This window comes from Phyllostomus discolor, chromosome 3 (assembly GCF_004126475.2).
Source record: "Phyllostomus discolor isolate MPI-MPIP mPhyDis1 chromosome 3, mPhyDis1.pri.v3, whole genome shotgun sequence".
Lineage (NCBI taxonomy): Eukaryota > Metazoa > Chordata > Mammalia > Chiroptera > Phyllostomidae > Phyllostomus > Phyllostomus discolor.
In genome coordinates, this window is record NC_040905.2 from 209,352,050 (window position 1) to 209,368,767 (window position 16,718).

A 16,718-nucleotide genomic window follows, 5' to 3' on the forward strand; every position below is an offset into this window, starting at 1 on the left:
CCCAAGGTCTCTGCCACTTTGAATGTGTCACTCCATAGATAACACTTCCTCCAGTGTCTGAATGTTCTGTCTCCAGACGTGTGTTAACTGCAGCCGGGTGTGTGCTGTTCAGTACTCGGTATTCCGAGCGGGTTCTGGGTGGTCAGCCGGGAAGAGGGTGCTGGGGAGGCGGGGTTTTGATTCTCATGATGTCACCTGCAGAGAGAGGGATTGCTGGCTGATACACGCAACTCCCAATGGGTCGTAGCATCAGATTCCTTCGGGCAGAATGCGAAGGACTGCAGTCTGCTTTAAACTCAAGCACTCACTTGCCCGCTGGCTTCCTTTCAGGCTTGACCTCATTTCTTAGGCAGAGCGCCCGTAATTTTGTCATATCATTGTCCTACATCGTTTGAAAGCAAGTGGGATGACTTGAAAATTCCCAGAGAGAAGTCCTACACATGTGGGCATTTCCACCCAGGCACTGGGAGCCTCCCCTGCTTCTCCAGCTTCCTACCATGCGAGCAGCGAGCAGTGACGTAATTAGCTCGGGTGTCTGCCGTCTCAGTGCTGGGACGAGGGAAAGAGCCCCAGCGCTCCACACAGGTGCCTTATCAGGCCTGGAAATTCACTCCCTTTTGTCTGTTCCACCCAAAGAATTCCTGAAATGGATCTTCTGTGGACCTGCAGAGAACAGACAGGAGCTGTGGTCTTCCCAGCTGTGTGATGACGAATTCACAAAAATATGCCCGTTTTAAAGGGATTTGTCATCTACAGCTAGGCTGCATTGTTAAAACAATGTTACTTTATACAGATGACATATTCAAGAAACGCTTTTCTTTTTATTTATTTTATTTATTTATTTTTTAGAGAGGGAAGGGAGGGGGAGAGAGAGAGAGAGAGAGAAACATCAATGTGCGGTTGCTGGGGGTCATGGCCTGCAACCCAGGCATGTGCCCTGACTGGGAATTGAACCTGCGACACTTTGGTTCGCACCCTGCTCTCAATCCACTGAGCTACGCCAGCCAGGGCAAAAACGCTTTTCTTTTAGCACCCCCGGGTTGATTACACTAGGAGTTATGTGATCCTGGACCAGAAAAGTATCTTTTTGTGTGTTTGTCTTACAAAGGACATTAGGACAGTGACAAAACTTGAACATGGTCCGTATGTCCACATTAATTCCCTGACTTTGACTCCTGCATTGTGCTTATAAAAATGATGTTTCATTCCCAGTCAGGCCACATACCTGGGTTGCAGGCCACGGCCCCCAGCAACCGCACATTGATGTTTCTCTCTCTCTTTCTCCCTCCCTTCCCTCTCTAAAAATAAATAAATAAAATCTTTAAAAAAAGGTTACAAAGTTTAAAAAAAAAAGATGTTTCTGTTCTTCAGAAACACACATGCAGGACTCGGGGTGAGTGGGCATGACATCTGCAACTTACTCCCAATGATTCATGGGGGTAAATACATGTTTACACATGTGTGTGTGTACATAAATATGTGTATAATACACAGACTAACAAAGCAATGTGGTCAAATGTCAGCAAACTGGGGAATCTGGGTATAGGGTATATAGGATTTCGTTCTATTATCCCTGTACTTTTCCGTAAACGGTTTCAAAATTAAAAGATGACCCTCTTCCCTCCACCAAAACAACAACAAAAAAAACACCTTACACTCGAATGAGGTGACTGAATGGAGCTCTAGAACCTACAGGGAAGGTTACATTGAAACTGTCGTCAGCCCGTGGCGGGAGTGGGGAGTTGACTCCAAACAGGTTTTACAAGATGCTTCCTGCTAAAGTGGAACAGGTGCTTGGGGAGTGGAATCTCAGTGGGGTGGAGACATGCGGCTCACGGACCTGGAGGTTTGATGGCTCCAGGTAAAAGACAGGAGCTCAGAAGACAGATCCGTTTCGCTTAGGGCAGCTTTTCCCAGAGAGTTTTTCTGCAGGACCCTAAAAAAGGAGTTCAGTGGTCAAAGAAGTTTGGGAAGTGTGTGCTGAGTTCAAGGTCAATGAAGTGAAGTAATGGATGAAACGAGAATGGCCATGTTGGTAATGAACATATGCAGGTTCATTGTAACATTGTGTTTACTAGGCTTATCTCTGACATCTTAATAAAAAGTTTCCATTATAAATCAAAGGGAAAAAAAGGACTTTTTCTTGCAGGACTTTTTGGTGCCTTCACTTTGTTTCTTTGAATTGTCAGCCTGCAAACTGAACACGAAACTCTATGTTCCCAGAGCTTCTCCTGGGCCTAGTATTTCTGGGGATACACTCTCTGGAGTGCTTTACTTCGAGGTCATGCTGGTCAAGGAAGTATCTTGGAGAGAGTATGTGATCCAGGTACTTGAAAATATTCAAAAATTTTAAAAGACAGTACAGAAGTCCCCAGATCCTTCTATCCTCAGTACCCGCTTGAGCACCTCCTGCGTGTGAGAGGTGAGAGAACCGGAGAGAGGAATCTGGTTCTTGCCCAGATGCAGTTCCCATGCTGTCCTGCCACCTGCCATCACTCGGGAGTATCTCACACTCTCTTTCAAGGCACTCAGTGTGAACTCCGTCACCAGTATTGTCTTGGACTTAGGAATCCTGCATAATGTACCATTTTTCTGTTGCTTCTAGTTTTTTTGTTTGTTTGTTTGTTTTAGATTTTATTTATTTATTTTTAGAGAGGAAAGGGAGGGAGAGAGAGAGAGAGAAAGAGAGAGAGAAACGGTTGCTGGGGGCCATGGCCTGCAACCCAGGCATGTGCCCTGACTGGAAATCAAACCTGCGATGCTTTGGTTCTCAGCCTGTGCTCAACCCACTGAGCTACGCCAGCCAGGGTGTTCTAGTTTTTTACAATTATTCAGGTTCTTAAGTGTAGATCTTGTCCCAGCTTTTAAGGGTAAGTTCCTAGATGGAACGTTGTGTCAAGCAGCATACAAGTTTCATATCCTGGTCCGTGCTGCCGAATTGCTCTTCCAGAAAGTTTCCACTCAACATGGGTAAGATCTGTCTGGTGGAAATGAGGGGTGGGTGTCGGGAGAGAAGGACATTCTAATTGGAGGCAAAAGCATGAAAAATGGAAAACTAAAAAAACCATTCAGGAGTGGGAAATGAAAAAATTAAAAAAGCATGAAAAATTAAAAAATAAAAAAAATGAAAGCACGAAATATAAAAATAAAAGCATGATGCCCTGGCTGATGTGGCTCAGTGGATTGTGCACCAGCCCGGGAATCAGAGTCGCTGGTTCGATTCCCAGTCAGGGCACATGCCTGGGTTTCGGGCCAAGTCCCCAGCAGGGAGCACGTGAGAGGCAACCACACATTGATGTTTCTCTCCCTGTCTTTCTCCCTCCCATCCCCTCACTCTAAAGATAAATAAATAAAACTTTGTAAGCATGAAAAATGGAAAATAAAAAGCTTGTTTAGGAAGTGACTAAGCTCACCTCTGGAGGAAAGCATTAGAAAATGGCTCTGGACAGAAGTGGGAATGAGTTTGTGAATCCTTCAGAATCTCTTATGAGTTTGGGCAACTCTAGACAATGAAAAGCTACTAGTTTTGTTGAGGCCCCGGCTGGGTAGCGCTATTGGTTAGAGCATTGTCCTGATGTACCACGGTCGTGGATTCAGTTCAATCTCCGGTCAGGGCACGTACGAGAATCAACCAATCAGTGCATAAATAAGTGGAACAACAGATCAATGTTTCTCTCTCTCTCTTTCTGTCTCTTTCTCCCTTCCTCTCTCTAGAATCAATAAACAGAGAATGTTTTAAAAAGTTTAAGAAGGCCTGACCTTATTTTAATTGATTTTAGAAATAGAGGAAAGGAGACAGAGAAACATGGATTTGTTGCACTTGATGCATTGATTGGGTGATTCTTTTTTTAAATTTAATTTATTTTTATTTAACTTTTTTTTTAGGGAGGGAGAAAGAGAGAAGGAGAGAAACATCAGTGTGTGAGAGATACTTGATCGGTTGCCTCTCACACAGCCGCCACTGGGGACCTGGCCAGCAACCCAGGCATATGCCCTGAGTGGGAATTAAACTGGCAATCTTTCGTTTTGCAGGCCAGTGCTTAAACTACTGAGCTACACCAGCCAGGGCTAGTTGATTCTTGTGTGCCCTGAACAGGGATTGAACCCACAACCTTAGTCTATGGGACAGCATTCAAATGAACTTAGCTACTCAGCCAAGGCATCACACTCACTGTTGTGTAACCCTCGCCACCATCCACTCCAGAACTTTTTCATCTTCCCAGACTGAAACTCCGTCCCCATTAAATACAAACTCCCCACTTCCCTTCCCAGAGCCTCCGGCAACCCCTGCTCTACTTTCCGTCTCTATGGATTTGACTATTCTAGGGACCTCACGTAAGTGGAATCCACAATAATTGCCTGTGTGTGTCTGGCTTATTTCACGTAGCGCGTCTTCAAGGTTTTTCCAGTCACTGTTTGGAAGCTCTGTACTGTTCCTTGCCAGCCAGCACGGTCATCTGGGAAGAAGTGCAGCCCACTTGCCAGTGGGACTCCCTCGTGGGGACAAAAAAATGGTGCAAGTGTTGGTGCCTGCTTGTTTGCCTTGCTGCATGTGTGTGCAAGAGAGAGAGGAGAGAGAGACACTTGTCTCTCCCGGGGAGAGGGAGCAGGTAACGCTGCGTGGCTGGAGCGTGTGAAAACACTATAGCATTAGTGTATGTCCCAATGGATGACCTCTTGAAGAACTGGAAAAGGTAGCGGGACCGCTGAGATGCCTAAGCTTAAGGCACACAGCAAACCTTCAGAGAACAGCTGGAACAGAAAAGGAACTTACCATCAGTCCCACCTCCTGCTTTTCAGGAGGCCGGGAACAATGTGGCCGAGGACAGAGTTGATTGGTTACAGGAGCAACCGTCCAGTATTTTTAAAACGTTTTTTTTTTTTCTGAATGAGTGTCAGACAACGAAGAATGCCATTATCTGCTTTGTCATCCCCCTCTCCCCACACCTAGCAGAGTGTTAGGCATGTGCTGAAACCGATGGGAGGTGAAGTAGGCAGACAATAGAACACGCGAAGAAAGGATTTTTTTTTTAAAGTCTCATCTCCAGTGCCAAATGCTGAATGGGGTGGGTGGCTGCGTGGGAGGTGGAAAGGGCTGGAATACTATTTTTGAACACGTCTCAGATCAAAGGATCGAGTAAGATTTTAGTTTCTGTATCAACACAGAAGCTCCCTCTAAGGTCTCCAATCTGTTTTGCATCTGGCAAAGGCAGCAAAACCCCCATTTTGCTATGAGGCCGGAATGATTTAAAAGAAAAATCCTCCCTTTTGTAGCTCCTGCCCGCGGCCTAGAGACCCATTCTTTTGCCGGAGCAGGTCTGGGTCGTTTTGGAGAGCTATGACTGTGTTAGCCATTTTGCATCCAGAGCTGAATATTTCTTGGCTGTTGTTACCCGCTGGGGAAGAAGCCATGGCCGCCCTCAGCTGCTGCCAGAAGTGCACACCCCAGGGAGGAGTTACCCGGCCGTTTTCTCCACACTGTAGATTGCAGGAAATGCCTCCTAGCTCCTACGTTTTTCCTCCACATTCTGTGAAGCTGCTTCTTGGGTGTGGCCACTCCTTTTCTTTTCTCTGCTCCAATGGACTGTGGGAACAGAATTCTTCCTCACTGTCATGGCTACAGCCAAGGTGGCTTAGAAACCGGATTGCAGATCCCAGGCACAGGGGAAGAAGCCAGACGGCCGAGGAGCAGGAAGCTCAGGGCCGGGCCTGGGCCCAAGTTCTGGTGCTGTGCCCAGTGCCTTTATATTTATTTAAAGAGGAGGGCTGCTCGGTAACCGGCAGGCTGCGGCCTTCCTGAGCTGCAGAGCTCCGGGTCTGCCTGACTGCACAGGAATGAGCCCCGTGTTACTCCCAGTGGCCGAGGCCCAGCTGTGACCCCAGTGGGGGTGGGGAAAGGGCGTCCTAACCCAGGGCTCAAACTGCCACGTCCGTAAGGAACAGAAATTCCAGAAATCTTTTCTTTTCTCCGCACTCCAGCATCCACCAGCACAATGCCCCCCTTTCCTATGGGAAGGCAGGCTGACATACTGTTTAAGAGAAGGCTCTGACTGCTTGATTCAAGTCAGCTTTTCCTCTTGATAGCTGCCTGATGGAGGGCAAGACTCCTAGCTTCCATGTCAGGGTGCTTATTTGCAAAGTGGGGAAATAATACCCACCTGATAAAATCACCTCAAATACTTAAGAAAGAAAAGTAACACATGAAATGCTTAGCATAGTGCCGGGTACACGAGGAAAGTTCAATTAATGGTGGCAGGAAGAACTTGGATGTCTTGTTTAGAGAATACAATTAATGCATCCTATTCCACGGGTGACCTCTGAGAAAGCGTTTGTTGTGAGTTTATGAGAAATTACTAACTCTCCAAATCCCGGAATGACAGACTTCAATTCTAAATTGGTCGACTTTATTTTTTTATGATCGGATTTGGCCTTTTGCTTACCACCTCCTCAAACCTGGAGCCCCCAAATCACCCTCGGTTTCTGACCCCAGACCCCACCAGCACAGGCTGACTGGCGTCCTCGGCCCCAGACGTCTCCTCCGGAAAGTGGGCAGGAGGAAAAGAAGCACACGGTGACCTCATCCTTGGGGACTGGGTGTTTTTCCGGCCGGGGAGCGCAGCATCCCCGGCCAGACTGCAGAAGTGACCCCTGCCCCGCCTCTCGGTGCAGTCCTGGAAGGGCTCCCAGGGGTGGAAGGGTGGGGTGCAGATTCTCTGCAGGGCGGGGAGGGGCAGGATTGGAGGATCCGAGCTGCGGGTAGGGTGGGGCGGATGCAGCATCTCGGCCGGCCTGGGCGGAGGCAGAGACTCCACTGCACCATCGACACCCCTCATCCGTCGCGCGCGCCCTCCGTCCCCATCCTCCGCCGCGCACCCGCAATCTTCTCGGCCCCGGCACCGCCGCTTCGGCTCCTTCCGGGAACGCTCGCCCCTTTCCGTCAGACGCTCGGGAAGCGAGTCCGTGGAAGCTCCGCCCCTTCTGCTCCGCCGGCGCTCGCCCCCGCCCCTCGTTCCCTGCCCCGGCGCTCCCTCGCGCTCGCGCCCGCCCGCCGCCGGAACGCGCGTGGCCGCGTATAAAAGAGGCGGGGCGCGCGCGTCGCCGCCACTACCCGCTGCGGAGCGAACGGCAAGGAGCAGAGGCCGCGGAGGATCGTTGGTCCCTCAGCAACCCCCAGCCCCACGCACCCACGGCTTCACCCGCAGGAACCGGTGAGACAGGGAGCAGGGGAACGCATGTGGAAGCGGGGCCGGAGGGCAGCCGACCCCTGGGCCGGGAGCGGTGTCGCCCCCGGGGAGGGGCGGGGCTAGCGCGCGGACAGGTGAGCCGGGCTGGCCTTGCAGCTTCCTCGGGCGGGCGGGGAGCCGGGCGAGCCGGTCGCGACCGGCTTGTGGCGCGTGGGCTGCGGAGGAGCCGCCTGGCGGAGTCCCGGTGTTTGCAGCTGGAATGTCATTGACTGGGCAGAGCGGGTGGCGAGGCCGCCGGGTCCCTCCCCGCCCCCAGCCTCGGCCGCGGCCCCGCCCTGCCCCATCCGGTTGCGGCAGGTGGGGCGGGGGCTCCCTGGTGGGCATGGTCCCCTTTCTCCTTCCTGCAGAGCGCTTCCCCCACCGCACCCAGTTTCTTCCCTGGGTGGGGAGCGACTTCTGCAGCTTCTTTTCCCAAATCCCTGCAAGCAGTGCGGGCCTGCCCCTTGGAGGAGAAAGAGCCGAGAGCCTAAGGTGAAGGTCTCTGACGTTAATTTCATCCGGTTCGGCGGTTCTCGGCCTTCCCTGGATGCAGAAAGGCTCGAGGCTGCCCTCTCTCTCTTTTTTTTTTTTCCTTATAATGAACATTTCTTTTCTACCCGGTTGTGATTTGCTTGTAAAAAGCGAATAGCTGCGGCTCTTGCTTTGTGTGAGACTCAAATCAAATAACTTAATAGATTAGAGTTACCATTTTTTTCCAAGACCGTGTTTTTCGAGTCGAGGGAGGTGTATTACTTGTCAAAAATTGTACAGCCATGCCGGCGTTGAATGATAGAGCAGCCTTTTGTCTGAAAGCCGTCCCTGAATCTGATTAGGTGTTTCCCAAAGAAAATTGCCTTTAAAAGTCTCTTGGATGTACTGGGGTAAAGCGTATTTTAAATAAAGTGCTTGGTAAGGGTAAGGGTTGGCTATGTTTTAAATTAAAAGCCCGAACAGATCAGAAAGCTGGGTTGAGAGGATGCTTGAACCGCTGCAACACCTTATTACATCTCTTTTATATAATAGATCCTGGGATCTGTAGGCCCTTTGTTCTGTCTTCATCGTGGTATTTTAGAAAAACTTACCATCATGGCTGTTCGGGAAGAACAGAAGAGAGACCGTATGAAGTGTTTTCATAACGTGTTGAGAAATTGCGTTGTCATAGCAATTGGACCTTACTGAAACAGAATGTATCAAAGATGGAAGGGTGGGGGTGTCTTGCAGCCAGAAAAGAAAAACCTTAAGAATAGCAGTGGGAACACTCAGCTACGTGGAGCCGAGGTTCTAACTCCGCAAACCAGTCATCTATTTTTTCCTGTTGTTGCGGTGAATGTCTGAGATTTTGAAAGGTCAGATTGAAGTCAAAGTTTAAAAAATGTGCTGCCGTGAGGGCCTCTGTGCAGGAACTGAACAATAAGCCCTTTTTAGTAACTGGGCCGATAATTACTCAGAGGGCCCTCAAAGTGTGTTAGCTGTCGTCCAGGGACCTAGACGGAGCGATGCGCAGGAAAGGAGGCTGGGCTCCGGGCGGGACAGGTGGGAAGCCGTTCTCAGCGTCGGCCCTGGCTGGGCTCAGGAGCATTCCCCGAGACGCCCTGGGTCTGCGGCCGCGTTCTGTGGTAATCTAATAATTGGAGGAATCTGATCTGTCTCTGGCTCCAGCACGAGCTCGTCGGGCAATCTGATGAACAGGTCGAGGTGGTTCCCTGGGTTAGAATCTTCTCTCCATTTAATCGTTTTCCTTACCTGCCTTCATCCCAAAGGGAGGGGCCCACTGCGGATCCTGAGAAACGGGTACCAGCCGCAGCCCTCGGTGCTGTCATTGCTGAACCTGCTCTGAGGACAGTCACCACGAGGCCCGCCTCCCAGTCAGCCCTCTGGGCTATTCCAGGACGCCGCCGCTGGTTACGCAGCTGGCTCTGCTGCAGTTATCAGCTGTGGTGCATCAGCTGTGGTGCGAGTAGGTGCAGGAATTCAGAATTCCGAGCCCTGGTAGCACATGCTGGCTCCAGGAATTCAGGAGGAACGCACTGCGGCCTGTGGGCTGGGGGCAGCTGCCCTTGTACCTCCCTTCCACCTTTTTTTTTTTTTGTGCCTATTCCCCCTGCAACTGTTTTAAACAGGAAATAGTATTTCACAGAGGAAGTGGACCTGGACCTGTAAACTAGGCCCAAGTCAGATCTTGAGTTCTCGATTCTGATGATGTCATGAAATTATGCTGTTCTATGGCTGAATGGAAGGGGATGTAGGGATCAACCAGTCCTAGGAATCTCCGTCCGTTGGAACCCTAGTGTTAAAGAGTATATTCGGTATTATTACTCTATTTGAAAAGTGGGGAAACTGAGGCCCAGAGGGGCTGTGATGACTTGGCCACAGCAGCCCATTTAGACAGATAGGAACTGCCAAGACCAGAAAACCTCAGCTCTCTTCCCACACGGTAAATCCCTGGTGGGATTTATTAATAGAAGGCTCTGGGGAAATCATCTGAAATTTGATTCTTATCTGTTGTATTCAAGTGTTTTTAAGGATCTGTTTTCTTCATTTTGAAACAGTTTTGTTCCCTTCGCCCTCAGGAGCCTGTTATCTTGCTTCCCCCCCAACCCCCCTCCCCCGCCCTTTTAGACTCCGCATTCCTCGTCATGTTCTCGTCGTTTCGTAAGCGCAGAGTCCAGGTATTTGACCAGCATGCAGGAAATGCGTTGCCTTTTCGCTTTTGCCTGGTTTGCAGTGACGACGCTGTCGTGTCCGAGAGGTTGGATGGCCTGACCCCGCGGGAGGGGGGAGAGCTCGGCCCGCATGCCTCTTCTGTGAAGGTTCCTGTTAGGGTTGGTTTTTCTTTCCCCCCGTTTGGTTTTGGTGTTATATGACCAGAAGTCTTCGCAAATTCTACAATTTTCAAAGCCGCCTTGTTTTTCACCTTCCTCTCTTTAAGGCATGAATATATTATTTCTTATCACCCTACTGGCATTTGCATGTAACGTTTGCTGGGTTACTTTTTATTGATGGTTACTTGGTCCTTCAGAACCAATGGACTAAAACAGATTATCTCAGATATTTGAGGAAAAAAATCTGGAAACATAGTCAAAGTAGTATTTTAAAATTTGGCGAGTATTGTAAACTTTTTTTTGTTTCCTGTTTCCATTCCATTAACTTATTTTTTTTTTCTGCCACAATCCTTATAATGAAATGGAGCTTGCATTTTTTACTTAAAAAAAAAAAAAGCTCGCTATATATCTGTTGTGTCTATGTACAGTTTTTGAGTATTTGTCAAAAAGAAAAATGCTTAAAATTAATGCCTTGCTGTTCCACAAGGAGAAACACAAACTTTGCAAATGTCTAGTGATTATGGGCGATAAACCCAAGGCAGGCGCTTTTATAAACCAGGCTGGCTAATTATTTAAATGAGGTTTATAAAAATGGGCCACGTTACAATGTTCTCTTGTTTTGCTCTTGTTTTGAATCTTGGTAACAATGTTTTGCACTTAAACACCTCACATCTGAATTTCACAGGTTAACAGGTAAGTATTGGGGGGCAAGGTAGTAATTGGGGGGGCATGCAGAAGTAAGTTTTTCCAACGTCGCTCTTCGTCTCTGGGTTGTGATGCAATGCAGCATGAGATTCTTGCCTTCCCCGAGCCGAGTCCCTGCTCACTTCTGCAGAATCCCACTAAGGGGTCGGAATGAAGGCATCCGGTTGAAGGCTGACCTGCAGATCCACAATCCTGATTGGAATGTGGTTTAAACAGAGATATTTTTTTCATGGTTAAATCTCTTAATTCCTGTAATTTTTACCTCTCTGCTTATCAGCAGCTCGCCACTAAAATCTGCAGCCAGGCTGTTTTTTGTTTTTGTTTTTGTTTTTTAATTTGTTTGATCTGAGATTCAGTTGGTGTAAAAGCGTCAGGACGGCTGACCAGTTTTTTGGTGGTTTGTTCTGGGGGACCCCTTCCGCATCCCTGGGTGTGAAGTCCTCTTGCTGTGGAAATGTCACATTTGGTGGCAGACTAGCTGCATGAGCCATGGAGAAGGGACATTGTCGGCGCTGCACCTTTGGGCTCTGACCGAGCAACAAAACAGAGCTGACGAAGGGTTTCTGTGACCTTTTGCTTTGGGTAATGTTTATGGATTTCCCCTCGGAGCCAAGTGATCTCTTCATCCCGTTGGTTCCTAAAATCCTTTTCTTTGCAAAACCGTGTACCTCGTGTCCTGCCTGCGACCCGAATTCAGTTTGCAGTATTCCCGAGGCCTCTGCAGCCGGTGTGTTCAGCCCGTTGAGATGCCTGCAGTCCCGTTGCTGCGTTGTAGAGATCGACTCCTTCCCTCTTCGCCACGGTTTTGCTCTCTCCCGAGTTCCGTGGGGGAGCTGGCCGTCCGATTCTCCCACTCACCCAGATAGCGGGGAGGCGTCCGAAACCACTCACTACAGACGCTGAGTTTGCAGAGGCCAAACGCTTTGGCCTTTGGCTTGAAAATGTTTGTGTCTGCAGTCTTTTCTGTTGCCTAACCCAGGGTGCGTCCCACCCACTGCCTCTCCCCACCCTCCGAAGAGGAGACAGATACCTCCCCTGGCACAGCGGGGCAACCAGCTCCTGTAGCTTAGGTGAAGGCGTTTAAATATCCTCCAGGTACCAAGACCCGTGTCAGACAGCTGTCTCTTGGCATTTGTTAAGAAGACAAAGATATTAATTAATGGCCAGCTGCTTTAGCAGGCCTCCATTTTCATTTGGCAGTGGGCATACATTTGTTTTGATATGAGGAGGCGTGCTTAGACGTGTTGTATTTTTGGATTAAACTAGAACTTTCTAGCCCAGATTTCATATCACTAGGCCCCTGTTTCCCTTCCCCGAGCTCTGGCAGTCCTGTGAGGACGCTGGCAGGACCTCTGTATTGATTACAGGAGAGGACACGGTTGCCGTTCCTGCTGTATCCCCCGAGATCCGTCCACATGACTTGCCGAAGGATGCAGCCAGCATTTTGACTGCTGCATTGCAGCATTTATAATTAGCCTGTATCTCCAGCCTTGCCTCACGGCATCTGCAAAAACATGACCTTTTTCTTCAGTTACCTTAAGTGGGAAGCTGTCCTTAAACACACAGAGAATACGCTCAGCACTTCATTTCCCCTCCGCGTTCTCCGTGCGCAGGGGCCTGGCTGGCAAAGTCAGGGCTGCTCTGCTGCCTCGAGGTCAGCAGGCAGTTAGTTGACTGCGGTCCTGGGAAGGCAGCACGGGGTGTCAGGCAGTTGGAGGAATAGGTGGGTGGGCTGCTGTGGTTGGCGATCGTCTCTAATGGCACTTGTCCCTGAAGTTTTCCCTTCTAGCTCTTCACAGGCGTCAGTCCTATTGAGGCAGGGAACGGCGTGGAAGGTTCTCTGTGGAATCTGCCTTATCATTCAGCTGCCTGTTTGGGGGCAGGGGTGGAGTTCGTGCAGCCCGCCTCTGTCACGGAGGAACGTGGTGCGCGCCGGCAGAGCCTGAGCAGTTCCACTCACTGTCTCACGTGGTTTTGGGTGAGAGGTTACATAAGCACCTTTGGGTGGCAGCAGTTCTTGGTCATATGAAAACGTTCCTGTGTTTGACATGGTCTGTGGAAGTACCCTTATAGCAAAAAGAAACGGGGAGCTGGTACAGGTAAGGTGGAGACAGCTCCCGTTCAGGTTGAGGGTGGGGGGCTCTTACTAACTAACCTGTGACCGGAGGCCCCTGTGACCTGGCAGACGCATGTTCGGCGTGCCCGCGGCAGTGGGAGAGCGCTGACGGCCTGCAGATGCCCCGCTCCCTGCTCCCCCGAGTGGCCAGCTGTGGCTTGGCAGGGCTCCCACCTCCTGACGTCAGCTGATCCCTGCAGGAAAGAAGAGTCCATTATTGCCTGACCAGAGCACTTGGTATAGAATTGACTCGTTCTACTTCACTGGGGTGACAAAGAGGGCCTTTTAGGTTGGTTAATTTCAGCAGGGCCTCGCCGGTCTGTCTCCCCGGATTGGGAGGGCAAATGGGCACGCCGGACCCAAGCAGGGGCGCTGCCCAGGTGGAACCTTTGCAGTGGCAGGTTGGGGATTCCTGTTTCCATTACGAAGGGCCGCTCCCCAGCGTGTTTCATGGAAATTTCCGTAGCCGCTGCGGGACTTGAGGAAGGCAGTGGACGCTGTGGTGTGAGGAGGCAGGACAGACACCTCGCAGGAGCGCCGTGCAGGGTGGTCACTGTCCCAGACAGAACTACACCTCCCTCGGAAAGTTTCCTTGCAAGGAAGTTCTGTAGGCTGGCAAATTAGACACAGTTGCCTGCTGTTTCCCACTTTAACTCTCCTGAGGGGTGAGAACAAGGGAAGTTTATATATCATTTTTAACCTTAATTGTTTACTAACTTAGGAAGATAGGAATATTCCATCTTTCTTTTTTTTAAATGCTCACCGGCGGACATTCGTACAGATTTTAGGGAGAGGGGAATGCAGGGAGAAAGAAAGGGAGAGAAACTTGGATCCGTTGCCTCCTGCATGCGCCCTGACTGGGGACGGAACCCACAATCCAGGCACGTGCGCTGACCGGGAACCAAACGCCTGACCTTCTGGTTTACGGGACGACGCTCCAACCAACTGAGCTATACCGGGTCAGAATGCTCAGTCTCTTAAGGAAACAAAACTGATTTAGGTGTTTTAATGGTTAATTGATTAATGTATCTTCCTCCTCTCTTTTTCCCTCCAAAGTGGGGACATGAAAGATAAGAGGTAGTGAAAGGAATTAATAAGTAACCAACAGCCTCCAATAAAGATTAGGCCAGCCCCAGTCATTATTTCCAGCACCGCCGGTTCGAGCATGCTAGCCTGGGAACCAGACCATCCTGGGTCACCCTGGGCTCCCCCACCTGCTGAGCAGGTGACCTTGTGTCCTGCATACTGAACGGACAGTGTTTCTCGATTTCCCAGTTTAGAATGTAATCGAGTCTCATATGCCTCAAGTTCTGTGGTCAGAGAGTAAGACCAGGTGTTTTTTTATAGTCCCTTGGGAACTTTAAATTCTCTAAAAAAACGTATAAAAACGGCAGGGAGAAAACAGCAGTGACGTGGCAGAAAGCGATGGTGCCCAGAGGCAGCACGGAGGGAGTGAGGCCCTCTGATTCAGGACCTCGGGGAGCATGCGGGAGCAGCTGTACCCCTGGAGGGCGTTGAAGGCATGAAATGGTGGTGTCGGGGAGGGGGCGGAGAGAACCGTCCTGCAGAGGGGACTCTGTGAGCTGAGAGGCGCACCCACCCAAGGCCAGGAACCTGGGGTTGCTGGGGGGGTTGCTGCAAGATGAACTGGAGCAGACAGCGCAGGGCAGCAAGAAGGGTTGAGTGTCCGTTCTGGTGGACGGGGCAGGTGACGACGGGGCACGTGACGACGGTGCCCTCGTCGGGCAGGAGTCAGTCCTCTCTGACAGAGGCAGACAACTTCGGGCAGCAGCGTGAACCAGAGCTGCCTTGTTGTAATTCCCTTTTTGTTTTTTTTCCCCAAAAAGTTTTATGTATTTATTTTTAGAAAGAGAGGAAGGGAGGGGGAAAGAAGGAAACACCGATGTGTAGGAGATACTTCCAACAGTTGCCTCTTGCATGCCCCCTACTTGGGACCTGGCCTGTACCCCAGGCATGTGCCCTGCCTGGGAATCGAACTGGTGACCTTCCGGTCCACAGGCCAGCACTCAATCCACTGACCCACACCAGCCAGGGCATAATTCCCTATTACAGAAACTTCATCTGGAAGAGAAACCTTTTTCAAGGTTGCCCTTCCTCCCTTTGCGACTGTTGTGACGAACCCAGCGTTTCCCTGGATGGAATTCCAGTTTGACCGTGTGAACAAATGAAACTGGGTGGACTATTGAGCTCTCCCCCGCTTGTTGAAAATAAATTGGGGGCCGTGCATGCTCTTGATCTCATGCAACCAAACATTTCTTACTGGCCTGCGTGTGCTGGAAATCAGGACTCAGGGACCAGACCATGCAGGCTGACTGCACTGTGGGCGGTGCGCACAGGCACTTTAGAAGAGCGTGGTTGACCCTGAGGCCGGGGGCAGGAAGGGGCAGTGTGTATGGCCCAGTAAGGAGGCAGGTCCTGCGGCTTGATCACCCCAGCCGGGTGTTGAGGTGTAAACAGGAATTTTCCCGATGAGACGGGACCGGGAACATTCTAGACACAGGCAGCCTGTGCAGGTGGTGTGATGTCTTTCAAGAGAACCGTGTTTGGGAGGAGAAGGACTATTCCCACATGCCCAGAGGGTAGGGGGCGTGGGTGAGACACCAGTCGGGCGTGCTGGGCCAGAGCGAGGGGCCTGCCGATGAAACGGGTGGATCCTTGCCTCTCTCAGCAGAGAGCCGTAACGGGGGGCTTTAGAGCGTGGGTGGGTGTGACATGGCAACAAGAGAACATGTTCCTTTTTATAGTCAAATAAATAAATAAATCGGCCGTGTGGGGGAACAACAGCACAACAGAAATAACTGGGAAATACACGGAGAATCATTCGGAAGGAACCGTAATGCGGCTGAATCACCTCGTGGTCTCCTTCCACGGGATGTAGTCCCGTCACGGGTGGACACGGCCCCGGTCTCACCAGCGCTGTGTGCCCGGAGCGGGAAGCGGGTGGGGTGGGGCGGGGGGTGCCCAATCTGTAGCCTGCTTGTCCTTTGCCAGCAGCTGGGCCCGGCCAGTTGGGAAAAGCGCTCAGAGGTTGCCCGGGTAACAGGGTTCATACCCTGTCTGAATAAACGACAGGATGGGAGCTGGAGAGACCAGTAAGCATTTCTGGTCTGGCCGGCTGCTTTTCCAGCTCTCAGACCCCCCCTGCAGAACGTAACTTCAGAACTGGAAGGGCCTGGGCACTGGGCCCTCTGCCCTGCCAGCGTCAGTCGTTCTGGGAAGTGGAGGCCCAGAGCGGACGGACGGACGGACGGTGGGCCGGGCGAGGTCCTGGGTTACAGACCAGCCCTTGTCCTCTGTGACGCTTCCTGGATTAGAGGATAAAGCAAAGCGGCTCATTCCTGATAAGAGCAGGTGGCGTCTCCTGGCTTTCTCCCATAAATAGGTCAGGTTCTCTTTTTGACATTAAAGTTTGGCGAAATTGTCCAGAAACCCGAGGGTCTAGTATTGTGGCAGACTGAGTGTTGAATGGGGAAGTGCCACCTACCTGGTCAGCCTGCATTTGCGGTGAGCTTGAAATTGATGCCGGCCTTAATGTGGTCTCCTCGCTCTCCACAGTAACAGGGAGGCCTAACGCAGGATGCAGAGTTTTAAGCACAGCTGTGGGTTGTTGTTTTTTTAAGTCACACCGTGATTCTCTTTTAGCTGTGCACCTCAGATGGAACTAAGCCCGGCTGCCCAGGCTCCCTGGGAGCCCGAGGGGGACCTGCGGGACTGACAGGTGGGCGTGGCTGAGGAGGCAGCCGGGCAAATTCTGTTGGTTGTTGACGGCAAGGGCTCGGGTACTCGTCGTCATTTCCTTTGTTCCGTTGGATAACGGGCCGAGATCTAGAA

The 16,718-nt window shown here is 50.8% G+C and overlaps 1 protein-coding gene across 7 annotated transcripts in view; it reads left to right on the forward strand.

Annotated features, from left to right (window-relative positions):
• Positions 1-7,037: 7,037 nt before the first annotated feature.
• SPTAN1 (spectrin alpha, non-erythrocytic 1) overlaps positions 7,038-16,718 on the forward strand; it is a 57,131-nt gene continuing 47,450 nt past the window's right edge. For 3 of the 7 annotated variants that reach the window (XM_036022325.1, XM_036022326.1, XM_036022327.1), the window contains exon 1: positions 9,845-9,892. In XM_036022325.1, coding sequence (XP_035878218.1) covers positions 9,860-9,892 — 33 coding nt within the window. In that variant the 5' untranslated portion in view covers positions 9,845-9,859. Of the gene's footprint in view, positions 7,209-9,798; positions 9,893-16,718 lie in introns of those variants that run through there. The other 4 variants (XM_028512381.2, XM_028512390.2, XM_028512363.2 and 1 more) reach the window with 3 other exon arrangements.